Source organism: Chiroxiphia lanceolata, chromosome 7 (assembly GCF_009829145.1).
Source record: "Chiroxiphia lanceolata isolate bChiLan1 chromosome 7, bChiLan1.pri, whole genome shotgun sequence".
Classification (NCBI taxonomy): domain Eukaryota; kingdom Metazoa; phylum Chordata; class Aves; order Passeriformes; family Pipridae; genus Chiroxiphia; species Chiroxiphia lanceolata.
Window position 1 is genome coordinate 20,290,018 of NC_045643.1, and position 15,561 is coordinate 20,305,578.

Below are 15,561 nucleotides of genomic sequence, written 5' to 3' on the forward strand. Positions count from 1 at the left end.
TAAGGAAAAAAAAACCCAAACTGTTTTATTGCAGAGCTCATGAACAACAGTTTGGACTTCTTTCATGGAGAATTAATTTGTTGGTAAAGCATACGCAGAATGGAACACTATGGAATTCATGAAACACATAGCTTTAAGATTATTTTTTTCAACCAGCAAAAACCTACATATATAGCATCCAACAACATAAAACATGTAACAACTGAGAACTGATTTCCATTTGAAATTTCAGCATTTAACCCTCATTGAGAATTTTCTTTTATTAATTTGACCTGATTAAATTTAACAAATAATTTATTGATGTACTGAATGCATAGTTATTATCTCTTCCTAACTGCTTAACTAAGTAATTTGCTGATGAAAGCCTTTCTGTGTCAGTCAGAAACCAATGTAGAACATTGTTTTACACTGTAGTGTCTTGAAATTTTAGATTTTTCCATTACCTTTCAAGTAAGACACAATAGCAGTAGAGAAGCCTTTTGCAGACATCATTACATTTCTGATGGTTTCTTTTTGAAATGTAAAAGAATTTTTTTATGGCACTGGTTATATCATAGAATCATGAAATCATTTAGATTGGAAAAGACCTCTAAGATCACCAGGTCCAACCATTAGCCCAGTGCTGCCAAGTCAACCAATAAACTGTGTCCCTAAAAGCCACATCTGCACATCTTTTAAATACCTCCAGAGATGGTGACTCAACCACTTCTCTGCACAGCCTGTTCCAATGCCTGACAACTCTTTCCATGAAGAATTTTTTCCCAATATCCAATCTAAACCTCCCCTTTCACAACCTGAGGCCATTTCCTCTTGTCCTGTCACTTGTTACTTGGGAGCTTCCTCAGCTGCTCCTCTAGACTTGTGCACGATTCATTGCCTTTCTCTGCACCTGCTCCATCACCTCTGTGTCCTTCTTGAATTGAGGGGCCTAGAACTGGACACAGCACTCAAGGTATGGCCTGACCAGCACTGAGTACAGGGGGACAATCACTGCCCTGGTCCTACTGGCCACACTCCTGCTGATACAAGCCAGGACATCATTGGCCGCCTTGCCCACCTGGGCACAAGCTGGCTCCTGTTCAGGTCGCAGTTGACCAGCACCCCCAGGACCTTTTCCACTGAACCACTTTCCAGCCACTGCCCTCAGCCCGTAGCACTGCTGGGGGTTATTGTGGCCAAAGTGCAGGACCCAGTGCTTTGCCTTGGTGAACCTCTTACAATTGGTCTCGGCCCATCAATCCAGCCTGTCCCAGGTACCTCTGCAGAGCCTTCCTGCTCTCTAGTAGATTAACACTCTGACCCAACTTGGTGTCGTCTGCAATATATTTATGTAATTTTTGTTAAGAAGACAATTCCCATGAGAAAGGTGACCAAATGTATGAATTAGTGTTCCAATTATATCTATTTTGAAATTATATTTTCCTTATTTTTTTTTTCCAAATGTTTTAAACTGTTTTTCCAGCTGGATGATAGAACATGAGTAAAGGAGACTATAATACACACACTCAAAATATATTGTAAGTGTTCAGTTCTACCTTGACATCTTCTGGGGAAGCAGTCTTTTATCACACAGCTTTTGCCACTAGGAATCATTTAGAAAGTTGAAAAAAAAAATTCCCATAGCCCGTTGTTACTGTTTCTCATTTGAAAGAAACATTGGGAAACAGTTAAAGAACATTTCTCTTGTACTTTATATCTTGTACTTTTTGCTTATTTCCAAATGGAAACCAGCTACTATATTTGTCATCTTTTAAGGTGATGATGCCTTTTCACTCAGGAAGCATTCTTGTAAAAAATTATTTTCAAATAATGCTACACCTTCTACACTAAAAATCAGAAATATTTCTTACCAGAAACATTTCCAATTAGAGTAGCCTCTCTAAACAAAACAAAAGAACTACTTTCACTGAAAATGTGAGTGCCACTTTGCTGTGATCAGAGGGTTACAAATTCCACATGTGTTGGGATTGTTTCCTTTATTGGTGTGAATATATGAACTTTTTTATGCCCAATAACTTGAAGTACTTAGGAAGCTAAATCTTATAAATGTTCTGGAAAATGAAGCCTTACGTTTTAAGAGTACTGACTCTAATGTTAAATGAAAAATAAGGAAAAGGCTATCCAAGCAATATATTCTCTTGTCTTCTTCCTTCTCAGAGAAACAAAATAAACAAAGGGTGCCTATGCTGATTAATCAAAATAATAATAGACAGTGGAAATGTTTAGAATTTGATGCAAATTCACTCAGTCTCCAAATCTTTTTGCCCATTTAATCATTTCTTCATCAATTATGTTCTGCATAATTTATCACATTACCTTAATCTATATTCACTCTGAATTTACAAAATGTCTTAGTCATGCAGAATGGCTGAACTAAATTGCAGAGAACTTCAGAATACTGCCATTTCTAAAATAACTAGAGTAGAAAAACATGGAAAACCAGATCCATCTGATAGTATTTGCATGAGAGGTTTTATATGAAGAAATTCTTCTTTCAAAGCAAAAAGTTAGTATTAGAGTTAGAGGACTTCTTTTCTAATTCTTGGTTCCAAGAGGAAGTAATCAAAGACAACCAGCCAATTTGATAGCACTTGCTTCTATGCTCTTTTAATACAGTATCAGTTCAAATGTATTCAGGCTCCCAAGGAAGTAGAATGCCAGGCAGAGCAGGTAGTTAAAAGAATTCTACAACAAGCTATGCTACTCTGTTGAACTGTAGTGCAGCCTCCCTATCTGTCAGTGGAGTAAGCTTAGCTCAGTTTTTTATAGGCTGAAAGAACTGGATGCATCCAACCTTATTCTTAAGTGACTAATTTAAAGGTGGTGATCCTGAGAAATGTACACTTAACAGGAATTCTGTCTTGTTGAGCTGCCAGACAGTAGCCCAAAGTTTATACTTAGTTTGCCTAGGGTGCCTGTTTCTCCAAGAATAGCCGAGGGGAAATCTCCTCTATAAGACAACTTCCACTGAAATGGAACTTGATGGAGTTCACTTGGAAATATTGCATAGGTGAAACTCAGAACTGTAACTCCCCGCAGAAGAACCATATGGCAAACTCACATGTTTCCAGGTATGATAAATTACTGTGCAGTTCTCCTCCTGGTATTTGTAGCCTTGGAGAATATAAAGAACTTTGCTTCAAAGAAAGGGAAAAATATTAAAAGTCAGCTCTTTAATTCCATATGGCTAAAAAATTCCTTAAAAATTTTCACAACTTGTCTATTTTCCTCAAATGTATTTTGTTTTTAGTTGAAAAAAAACCCCAAGTACTTTTATTTTCAGGTCTGAGAGTTGCTGTTTGCTTGTTTCTTTTATAATGGAAGTAAATTTTTGATCAGTTTTCTTCCTGTGAATTCAAGAGGAAGAATCTTCATCAAAGTCAAATCCCAATGAATTAGACAAGTTTTAGTGATTTTGTTTGGAGTTTTGTTTGTTTTAATCTCAGAACAATATAAATACTTCATACAAATTCTTTTTACTAAAAAACAGAGGTGGAAGAGCTCAAGGTGTATTTTTCCTATAGGAAGGAAAAATATGGCAAAATATTTCAGCAGTAGCTCTTCTGTGAAATAAGGGAGACAAAGTGAGAGTTCCTCCCAGAATTAAATTACTGCTAATTAAGCTCTCTGTCCAGCATGAGAAAAAAAGCCTTTTATTCTGCTGGGCTCTTATAATTACTGATAGTCATACAAATCATAAGATAAAGTCTGTTCTTGTAGAAACAATTTGCAACTAAGGCACATCAGGGAAACTTAACAAAGCTGACAAAACCTGACAAAAATTATTTCTTGAAAGTTGCACTCATTCTGTAACTGAAAAAGCATCTGTGACTTCTGTTTGAGATGGTTTGTTTTCTTTTGTTGGCATGATGACACAGCTGCAGTTTCCTACAGTATTATAAAGGCTTAAAGTGGCCATCATTAGTTTCTAAAATTTGTAGTACCTCTTAGAGGTCATTCTCAATGTTACTCTGGGAACCAGATATGAAAAATGGAATTAATATGCCTTAAAAAAACTTATTAAAAGAAGATTTCCATTTTGCAAGAATTGATCGCAGTTTTTCTCAAAACATCCTATTTGCTCAGAACTAAAAAAAATGAACAGTCCTCTTTATCATGGTTTCCAAGATATCTGAGCATAATTTACTCAATGCACATAGGTATCAGCAATATCAGTATCAGTATAAATGGTCAGACCACAATTGCTTTCACTGAGAGGAAAGGGCATGCTCACCGGTGCTAGCACAGAGAAATCATTCTGGCCATTGATGTAATCAGTGAACATCAAGTCAAGTGCCACCTGGAATAAAAGTCAGGTCTGCAACTCCCTCTCCTGTATGTCTCAGAACTTCTCCGACCAGTGCTCAGAAAAACTTTTAAGTATGTGTGTGTTTTGAGTCCATGTTCTAGGCTAAAGCCACAAAATTTAATTTCACTCCCCAGGAGGCTGAACTGCAAGTGCACAAAGTAATTAACCATTAGCAACTGATGTATGTTACAGTGCTGGAGAGGAAACTGCAGAGAGTATAGACCAATTACCTCCTGCCAGGAAAGCTCAGAGAAGCTTTTGTCTGGTTATTAAACATAAGTTATAGAAAGTAAGAAGGACAAATTGGAGAAGGCATATGCCTGAAATCCATGCACCTGAGAAGCGTAACAATGATGTGAGTGAGCATAGAAGCTCTGATACAGACCTCTGTGAATCTTCTTAGTATATAACTGTGTTTTTCCTGCTGTGAAAGTAGAGCAAATACTTGAGCTTTCTATTAAAAATTGTAGCCAAACTCTTTTATAGTTTAATTTTGTGTGTGTGTGTAACGCAGGAGTAGAAGAGAGAATTTTTACATTGGCTGCGTAGACTAAAAGAATCGCGCTTCTCCTGAAGTTCAGGAATAAAGCTACAAACTGTAAGCATAAACATAGCAGCAGTAAAATGCTAAGTTTTTATTTCTTCTATTAATCAGATAAATTCTCAAGCACTACAGTCACAACATATGCTTACCATTAGTAAATAAGTAGAAAACCCCCAAATTCTAAAAGCCATAGGTTTTAGAGTAAAGGTAAAAGATGATCTTCATCTCTCATGTTAAATATAGTCTTCCAGAGCACAGTGTGTGAATTTATTCCCACTTCACTCCATAGTAACACAAGTAGTTTTCTGGACCAAGCCACTAAAATACACAACATCTTCTGAAAAGATGGAGTAGCTAATGCTTAAGTGAGAGCTCTTCTAGCAGATGTTTTGACTGAATTTATAAAACACACTCAGACAACCTCAATTTCATGTGAACAAAAGAGTATTTGTGTGGCCTATTCCTGCTTTCTGCTTATAGCTTATGTTCTGCTTGGCTTCACTGTTCTCAATATTTACAGGTGCTATTCATAGTAAAAAAAAAAAAAGAAAATAACAGACAATTCTTCAAAGCAGCAAACGGCTGGGTCTCAGCTTCTAAATTTTTGCATGTGTGTTCTGATAAGTTTAATGCTATTGAATGTATGCATATTTGAATTATCTTATTGCCTGAGGCATACTAAAACTGCTGGTTACTTGAGAGCAAGAAAGGCACACAGAAGCTAGAATCTATACCCCAAAAGTGACAACTAATGAAGCTCTGACATCCCTTGTTCTGCCCAGATGTATTGGCTTTCCCACGTCCCTGGAGTTTGCTTCAAGGCAACGTCTAGTTCCCTTACATGTTTGTAAAATACTACATTTTGAAAACAGTACATGAATTACCAACCTGGATTATATGATCTTTCCAGAAATTCTTCAGTCATAAAATAAATAACCCACACCTGATAAATTCAGTGCTGGATATGGGACATATATTATGGGATTATCTTTGTTGGTATTGTCAAACATGAGAGCAGTGAAAATGATTTGTCTGAATAAGACATTAGAATTGGATCTACAGCCATCGCAATGCCTGAATTTGTGTTTCACAATAGAAAGATTAATGTTTTATTAGATTATATCAAAGAATAGAACCAAATTGCTTTTTTTAACTCCCTCATCCTTCTCCATTGGATTACTGGCATACATCTGTATACTTTGTTCTCCTTAGTCACGATGGTTTGCATCATAATCGTGAATTTAATTCTATGCCTTTTTTCCTTTAAATTTTATTATCCAAATAACATTGGGAATTGAAAAAAATTATAAGAAAAAAATCGTTCTAGGAAAACCCCTAACTTACACTTAGCAGAAATCTACCTTGGGAATTGCAAAGCTGGTTATTTTTGTATTTAGTCCCAACTTACTCTGCACTTGGTTTCACCTGGTCTATATAGCCCCTGCCACAGTAGAACATATACTAATTAGAGCTGTGAGGTGCTAATATGCAACAAATAACTAATAATAGAATCATGAAACTGTAAGAAAAAAATATTTCTGAACAGATGGTCTGAAGGCCAGGAGCAAAGTAAATCAGAGAAGTTTTATATATATCTGTATAATCATCCAAACTTTCACAGTATGATTTTTCCAGGGAAACAAACAAGAATATCTTTGGAGGTTTTCCTATCACCAGCAGTAATTTTCTGCTTTTGTAAATCTGCACAAACTAATCAAATAGTAATAAGAAAGGTCTTGATCCTGTTCTCATTGATTTCATTCAGAGTTTGGCATTGACTTGGACATGATCACTACTGAATGGAGATGTGCAACAGACAGCAGTTTTGACCTGGAATTTTTACAATTATCATAGTCATTTTTACTACTGACTTTTCCCTTAACCTCATTTGCTGAAATAATTTGGTACTTCTTGGGACAGGTTCTCATCTTACACTAGAATAACTTCTTTGTTTGGAAGAAAATTACAAGATTGAATTAGTAGAATTTTCTTTATTTGGGAGATTAGTTAGATAATTTGTGTAAGATTAAACTAGAAAAATAATCAAAATTATCAGTAAATTTTAAGAGCATGTTAAGAGACAAAGCAGAAGAAACTTTTATTTACAGTATTGTCATAAAAATAGTATTCTCTGCATCAAAAAATTAAAGTCAAGGAGAGTCCTAGGCAAAAGCTCTTATGCAAGTGAAATCAGTACGTGCCTTGCTAATTAAGAAGCTTACTTTATAAAGTTCTTTCTCCACACTGTTCCCTTTTCCACTTTGTTGAACTTTCTTCAGTGGTCTCTGACTTAGATCCTGACAATGTAGATGTCTGTGTTAGAAATGCACTGGCTTCCTGAGTGTCAGAATTTTTATCAGTATACTTATATTTTCCAGATTTATCTTACAAGCATATTAAACTTCAGAGCTTGCTGATTTCTCAGTAAAGAAACTTTAAAAACTGTTCTAAGTTTAATGTAGTCACAATAAAGAATTATACCCTTTCCAATCTCTCACATTAAAGTCTATGCACCATTTTGTCCTGATGCAGATGACATGTTCAATCAACTTTATCTTACACAGCTCTTTCTCTCTCCCCTGTCCACTCCTCTGTGCCAGTCCTTGATTCCCTCTCCCTTCCTGCTGGTTTTTTGTTTGTTTTTTGCTTGATACCAAGGAACGGAAACTTTTCTTGCCTCTCTTAAACATTGTATCTTGCCTATTAAATAGTAGGGCAGAACCAATGTCACTGACATTCAAACCCATCTTTACTGATACAGACCAAAGCACCTTGTACTTCTAGAGAAATGTAATTGAATAATTTTAATGACTATAAAAATTGTAATTCTCCAGATAAACATACATGTAATGAGAGTGATTACCATGCAACAATAAACCATCATTGCTATTATAAAAGCATAAACTGTTATTCAATATACTATAAAATTCAAAATCTAATTGAAAGTGCGAGTTTAGCATAATTCCCACAAGCCATCAGTCTTTAATATTGTGAAATGAATGGGGGGTTTGTGGAGCTATTAATTGTTGCTGACAAGCAATAACCACTGGAATGAAACTCCAATTATCAGCAGCCATTAATCACATCTACTGTCATCTGCGATGTCAAAAAAAATCAATAATATTCTAAACAGCAAAGAACTACTTATATCTCTTATGTTTTAACTCACTATAAAAATCAGATGGCCTTTTGGTGGGATAAGCAAGGAATTACAAAAGACTATTTTCATTCCTGTTCAGTCTTGTGTTTTCCGGTTTAAAAAAACCCTCCCACTTCATTGCATTTTGATGGAGACTTAGATACCTCGCAGGTTTATTTCTATACAATTATGTACAATTTATAACATAAATGTTGCTAGCATGATGTTATTGCAGTCACTGCCTTTAAAAATAAGAAATTATAGTGATCATCTGAGCATGCAGTTCAGTAATCTGTTCCAGGAAAGCACTTAATGTTGCTTTTAGGATGCAGCTTGATCAGGAGGTGTTCTTGGAGATTAGGGTGTAAACAAGGGTGGCAGAGCCTCGCTCAGAAAACATAGTTCTATACTTTTCACCTTGTTCATTTTTCAGATTCTGTGTTTACTCAAATAATTGTCTTTGAACATACACAGTATATCAAAAACATGCATGTACATCTTTGGGAATAAAAGGATAGGGATCTGTTCGGTACTAGTGAAGGGATTGGCCAAATGTGCAATGTAGGCACGGCAGTTAAAAAGCCTCACTTGCAAAATGGGATCTGCTTTCTGAAAATTTCCCCTGAAAAAAAGAAATAACATTGTTCGACTATTAAGGACATATCATGGTCTTACTCTCAAATGATATTGAGGTTTTTACTGAACTGCAGAAAATACAGATCATGCTGAGTGCTTAGGAGAATTTGCCAGTTGTTTGCCTTGAGAGTCTGTCAGCTTCTGCTGGCATAAAAAGGTTTAGCTTTAGAATAAGGAAGTATTTTAGAAGCAGAATAAGGAAGAAGAATAAGGAAGAATTCGGAAACACTGGTCCAAAATCTGCTGTGAGTAACGTCATTTAGAAAAAGCACTGAAATCCTAATATATTTTGTTTACTACACTGTGTTTTTCACTTACTGTTTAATCAACACTTCATAATCTAGCAAAGATATAAGTACTCGAAGAGGAATCAGCAGAGCAGGTATAACATCTGTTCGTAAGGTACTGCAAATATGCAGCAGAGTATCTTTTTAGAAGAAACATATGAGAATTGACAGTTGAATATATGTCAAAAGAAGCCCTAAAATATGCATAAATTGTATTTAGTTAGGTCTTAGGCACCTCTAAAGCATGGAGCAGATGCTTATTTTCCAAGTTTTTGAGTAGAAGTGTATTTATAAAATTGAATATAGCAGTGCCACTGGAAGGGAAAGTCAGAGGTTGACAATACTAAAAATTTTATTATTCTAGATTATATAACCAGTTTTCCAAGTTTTTAAATACTGTATTGTCACTAAAACTAGGGGGTTTGTAATTGACAATATTATTTTATAGTGTACAGTGTACTCTTGAATAGATCATGTCTTACAAATCATGTCTTATCTCTCTGAAATTCTCTTAAGATATGGCCACTGTTCAACCTTGGTTACTTATAAACTATGGTTGGATAAAAATTCTTTACTTCTGATTTTCCTGCTAGATGTAATTGAGCATTCTACCTCTGCAGCATAGCAAATTTTTGGCCTATCTGCATTTTCTTAAATTTATTGAAGACTTTAAAAGTGTACACATCTAAAATAATCATATTATACTATAATACTCTCATGATCAATTAATAAAAAAAATTAACTGCCTAAAAAAGTGAACTAGCAGAAAAAACTTTGTCTGTCATGAGAAAACTTTGGAACATGATTCTTTCCTTGACTTAAATTCCCAAACTCTCCCATTTATCATTTTCTTGATGTTTTTCCGAGTTGTAGAGTGTGTAAATTTAGTAAAAAATAATAGTAGAAATAATTACCATGCTATGATAAGATTTTAGTTTTAAAAATTCATACTGACATTCCATTTCCCATATTTAATTAAATATTTCTATCTTTTCAGCAGAAATTACTAAGTATTTTAAAAAAGTTATTTTCCAATACCAATTTAAAACTGCAGCACTGAAAATTTATCATGACCTAACACATTCATTTATGCTTGTTGTCAGGGTAACAGAGCTTATCAGAATAGCAGAAATCAAAGTATTTAAAATGTAGTTGTAAATTCTCAATTTATTACGGTAAGGTAAACACTGATTCTGTCAAACACTAGTTATCTTTCATTAGCATGGAATTGAATACATTCTTAGATGAAAAATATTACTCTATTTTGTAATAATAAACAGCTTTCCTTTAAAGAAGATAATAATGGAAAAATGTTTGCTAATTTATCAAGTATATTTACAACACTGAGTCTTTAAACTTGAGCTGTCAGTTGTCAGTTAACTCATAGTCAAGATTCCAGCTCACTTAAAAAGGAAGAAGACCCTTGAGTATAATAGTGAGAACTGGCTTTTTCCCTCCCTCTTTCCCTCCCTTTCTTTCCTTATCTCTCACTGAATAATAACCCTCATTTAGTGACATCAGTCATTTTTGCCATCAGCCTATTTTATGGCTGGAACAGAAGCATGAGTGGCACACAGACTGAAATGTGTGAAAACTTCATAGATCTTGATAATACAGTGGAGAATGTGTTATGAGTTGGTGTTAACATTAGCTGAGAAATGAAAATGGATGCAGTAATTTGCACAGTAGCTGAAGCTCAGCCCCTCCTGTATTTATAAATGAAAACAATGCAGTGTCAAACCTTGATACTGGTAAACTGCACTGGTTTTGGTAGTGAGTGCAAGCTTTACAAGGGCCATATAGCTGTGATCCTCTATTCTCTTTTCTGTGAGGTTCTGTTAGCTTTAAATGATCTTGAGTCACTTGAATGACTTACCAAAAAAAAAAATTATCTTTCTAAAAGCTGGTAAAAACTAATAAGAAAGGAAAGTGCAAGTGCAAATATTGAGAGTCACCAGAATTTATCTGATTTATTCCTACTAAAGATCTGGCTAATGGGAGCAATCTACTTTTTGGCTACTCAAACTGAACAGTCGAATAGATGATAGTTTTGAGGATGTCATCTGAAATATTGCACAATTATCATGAATAATTTGAAAATGTTCTGTTCCTCTAACTTAAAATGCCTCATCTAATGGACTATGGCATTTAGAGCCAAACTAGTTCAAAAACCAGCAGGCCTGTATGTTTATGCTATTTGGTATCACAAAATTTGTCATTTAAAATTTAAGTGGTGACTGAATAATAGATCCCAAAGAATAATCTAACCTTGGCTGGATTTTGTTTCAGAGTCAGATAACAGCTGCAAAGATGGCACTCCAGGATAAGAGAGGGGTGAAGCTCAATTGTGTTGTGTAAAATACAAAGTATTTTTTCATTGAACCATCTTTCCTCAAATCTTGCTTAAGTTCTGGCCACATTCATAACAATCTGCTTGTGAATTCTGATATATTGTAAAGAGAAAGCCTTTTTAAATTTGGAGATTCTGTTTGTTTTGGAACATCTTAGGCCCTGTGGACAGCTCACTTACCTGTATCAAAAGGACGCAATTAATTATTATGCTTTTACTTTAATTGTTCAGCAAATACCCTCCACTATATTGTTCTAATAATTCATGTCATGGTTTTATTACAGCTGAGCATATGGGCTCTCATTTAGAGATTACTGATTAAATGTTTTCTCCAGCCTATCCCATGTAAAACTATTTTTGATGTAAAACCATATTTTGGGAATGTGTGTAGCATTACACATAGCATTTGCTGACTTTTGAGTCAACCTGCTTTGAGGTTGTCTGTAGGTTTTTACATATGGTGGCTAGCAATTTCTTTCTGCTTAAATATTCCTGATAGAGTTTATTACTTTCCAGGAGCTGGGAAGTAGTATAATGCACTTTCAACTCTCATATTTAGTTCCGTCTCCATTTCAGTTATAATGTACTGATATAATTAAGAACTATGCAATTTGCCCTTATTCCATATACCTTGAGTGTGTTCTGTTCTTTCACTTTTAGCGCACTCCCCAAGGTAATACAAAATAATAACATGCCATATGGCAAATGGAATCAGCTGTAACACCACACAGCGTCTTTTATCATGTAGCTTTTACAATATGACATTCCCAAGTTTGCAACTGATGAATATTGCACGTCCTAGAGAAACTCCAGCTGTATGATTCTGCTTCTCCCATCAGAGGCATCCTTGCTGATACTCTGCATACATGCAGCAGCTATCAATCAACAATGTACAAAGGAATAGACAGAATGTCTCAGTGTGTGCCAATCCTACCAAAGTGCAGAAAGTTATCACGAACACGATATTGCATTATCAGGAATTGTGCGATGTATAATTAATATGATGCAACAGTAATAATGAGTTTTGAGGATTTTTGTTTGATTGGTTTTTAATGTCTTTAGAGCTCTTGATTCATAGAACGTGTTATTTCAGTAGTGAATTTCCATAGATTTGGAGTCAGTCTTCTGAAAAATGCTGTCTGGAAGCATTAGATGCTGTTCTATGAAAGTTAAATATAAGCATAACATTTTGTAGATGGGTTAAAGCACTTCTACAAGGCCAAAGTCTAAAAGGATTTCTGTTTTGTGGATAAACTAAATGGATGTGATAAGGTGATGGTGTTACTCAGGAATGCAAAAACCTGTAAGTAACCATTTCTTAACACTTCGTGTGTGTTGCTATACCAGCATCTCAAGTTAGTGTTAGTTTTGTGAGTGGAAGGGAAAGGTAAGGATTAAGCAGATAGATATGTAATGTTTAGCTATGATTTTCTTTCCACCATCTGTTAGTGGTGAAAATGCAATTTCTGCAGTGTGCTTGTAATGCCCCAAGAGATCAGTTCAAGGACAGGATAGACATTGTACGGTTTGAGAACTCAGAACTGTTGAGAAGGAACAGTAACACACATAGCACAACACTCTTTTACTCCCCAGTCAAAATATTACTTGTCTGGCTTCCTGTAGAAATAGTACAATGTTTTATGTAAAGGAAATAAAATGAAATATAGAAAATTTTATTAAAAGAAATGTCAAATACCAGTATAGTAAATATTTTCACTGAGGGTAAAATTTTGTTCAAAAAGTAAATTCATTGTGTGAATGGGTGTAAGTAGGGGGTGTGTGTGTGTATGTGTAGGTATGTCCATAGACACATGTAGCAGTAATTCTCAGAAATACTAGGAAGGGCAAGATAAACATACACTATTTGATACCATTCTTTTTTACATTTTACACTTTATACAGAATTATCTGAATCACTTACCTTTTTTTTTTAGTAACTGCTCTGTCTTTTTGTCCTTAATTTTTCTTTCTTGCTTATCTGCATCACATGTACTGCTGTTCTCCACTGTTTGCTTGCCTCCTTGTCACATGTGAAACCAATGTGGACTCTGTATTGATAAACCTGCATTGACAAATATCCATGAGTTACATATGGGTAAATGAAAGGCTTTTATTCTTTTCTTTCTGTCTTCCATGAAAACAGAAGTGGAACAATTAGAGAGTTGGGGTCAAGTACTGAAGTAGTAAGTTTGCAGATGTGAATACTGACATATTTTTATATTGCTAACCACTTAGATCCATGCACAGAATCTACTTATATACATTTTTTCTGCATAAACTGTGGCAACACAAACATGTATAAATAATGTCTCGCAACATAAAACATGTGGGCTCACGAGAAACACAAACCACCAGTGTTTGGCAAATTTTCCTCTGTAAGCCCAGGCAACACCTTTAGAACGACCAGTCAGATATGTCACAGTCTATTTTAGTTACAGCATTGATCTCTTTTCTTTCAGGCTTAATCTTGAAGTTTACAACAAGGTGCCTGTCTAAGACACGTCTACAGGGTTCAGCAATTTTCACAGAATTCTAATTGGGCTTGGAAGAATTATCCTTGTATTGTAAATGGTAATTTTGTACATTGCAGTTTTAAGGAGGTTTGTTCTGTTCCATTTTTTGTTTTATCATTTTTTGTTTTGTTGTTGTTGTTTTGGTTTTTTTTTTGGGGGGGGGGGGCAGTGTGTTTGTTTGGGGTTTTTTGGGTGTCTCCCCCCACTCCCTGAACTTATATCTTGGCTTTTTCCAGTTCCTAACAATCCCTTCTCCATTTCTTGTGCCTCTTTTCCCCACCTTTCCTTTTGATAATCATGCCTTTTTGCAAGAATTTGTAAATTAAAATTGTATTGTCCAATGTTATGAACTTTAACTATTGCCAACATTCTTATTTGTAAAACTCTGACCTCCTTAATTAAGTCAAAGATAAACACCTATATCTGGAATCTGATGATGATTACTTGAAATGACACATTTTTGTCAAAGAAGCAGATATGAAAAATAATTAAAATTTGGGAACATAGAATGGTGCCAAGGAATTTTAATTGTATTAAACTGTCAATTATTGGGACGCCCTTTATAGAATTAAAAGCATATCTTTGAAATAATTTTTACCTTCATGAGGAATTTATTTGCTTGAGGAGAACAACAGCTGTATTTGTTGACCCTTTTCCAGGAGGGTCAGAAAGAAGAAAAAAAAGCATAGAAATACTTAAAATGGCTTTCTTTAAATGGTTCTACCTTTTAATGGAAGAAATCCTTGAGTGTCCAGTCCCAAGGACCTCCCTCACAAGCCTCTGCCCAAGCATGACTGACAACCGAGCCTGGACTGGCAGCCAGAGACACCCAAATATTGTACAGTGGACAGAGCCCAAAACAAAGATGAAATTAGCCTAAAACCAGCAGAATTTGAGTTCATGTTTCCATTTGTCTCATTGCCAAAAAGCTTTATATATAATAAACAGAGTTATAAAAATTCACTTCTGACAAGTAACAGTTAGCTTGTGCATCATTTATCACAGTTCTGTGATTAGTCTCATCTTCATACTTCATATTACTTTAACATGTATATGAGTTTCCTTAGAGCTTGCCACATTTTATTAAGGTATCCAGCTTTTCACAGGGACAATATTAAATGAAAAGCATTCTTATTTGCCTGGAAATTTATGCCATACACCAAATACCATTTTATCTCTGATTACTTAGCAGGAACCATCTGTCATGTCCCCACCCCCACAGTGCTGAGGAAGGCACAGACTGAAGGTGAGAAGTATATTTACTTTTGACTACAAAACCAGCTGTTGCCTTACTTTTAGCGGTAAGGCAAACATACTGGAAAAGGTGACTATATGTTGTGATTCTAGTGTACTGGGACCAACTATGTCTGTTGATGACAGCTGACCTCTTAAAATCTGGAAGAAAAGTGCTTTATGGCTTACATCAGGAGGGCATGTACAAATACAGCTCCAGCTGGAAGCTGGAACCAAGAAGAAGAAACTTTGGGCTAGGAAAGTAGTGGGATTAATTCAAGTAAGAATCTGCCCCTTCTCCTGCCTTCCTTTTGGTAGAAAATTATATCGCAAAAGAGAATATTTTCTCTAACGATAACACAAGATTCTGAAATTAAGCACAGCAGGTAGAAATATCCGGCACAGAATTAAAAAAATGTTGCATATTGGTATGCTGAAATCATTCCCAACTAACTACTCCAAGTGGAAAAGGTACAAGCTCTGCTGTTCATTCTGCCAATTTCCCTCTGTAAAACTCTGGCACTGTGTTTTGGGGGCTGCGTACTGTAAT

General features: G+C 35.3%; 1 protein-coding gene across 4 annotated transcripts in view; it reads right to left on the reverse strand.

The window, feature by feature from the left end:
* B3GALT1 (beta-1,3-galactosyltransferase 1) overlaps window positions 1–15,561 on the reverse strand; it is a 190,006-nt gene that overhangs the window by 93,107 nt on the left and 81,338 nt on the right. For 3 of the 4 annotated variants that reach the window (XM_032693107.1, XM_032693108.1, XM_032693109.1), the window contains one exon: window positions 13,187–13,327. Coding sequence is in view for 1 of the 4 variants with exons in the window: in XM_032693110.1 (XP_032549001.1) it covers window positions 13,249–13,327 (79 nt within the window). In the remaining 3 variants the exon portion in view is untranslated. Of the gene's footprint in view, window positions 1–13,186; window positions 13,328–15,561 lie in introns of those variants that run through there. The other variant, XM_032693110.1, reaches the window with a different exon arrangement.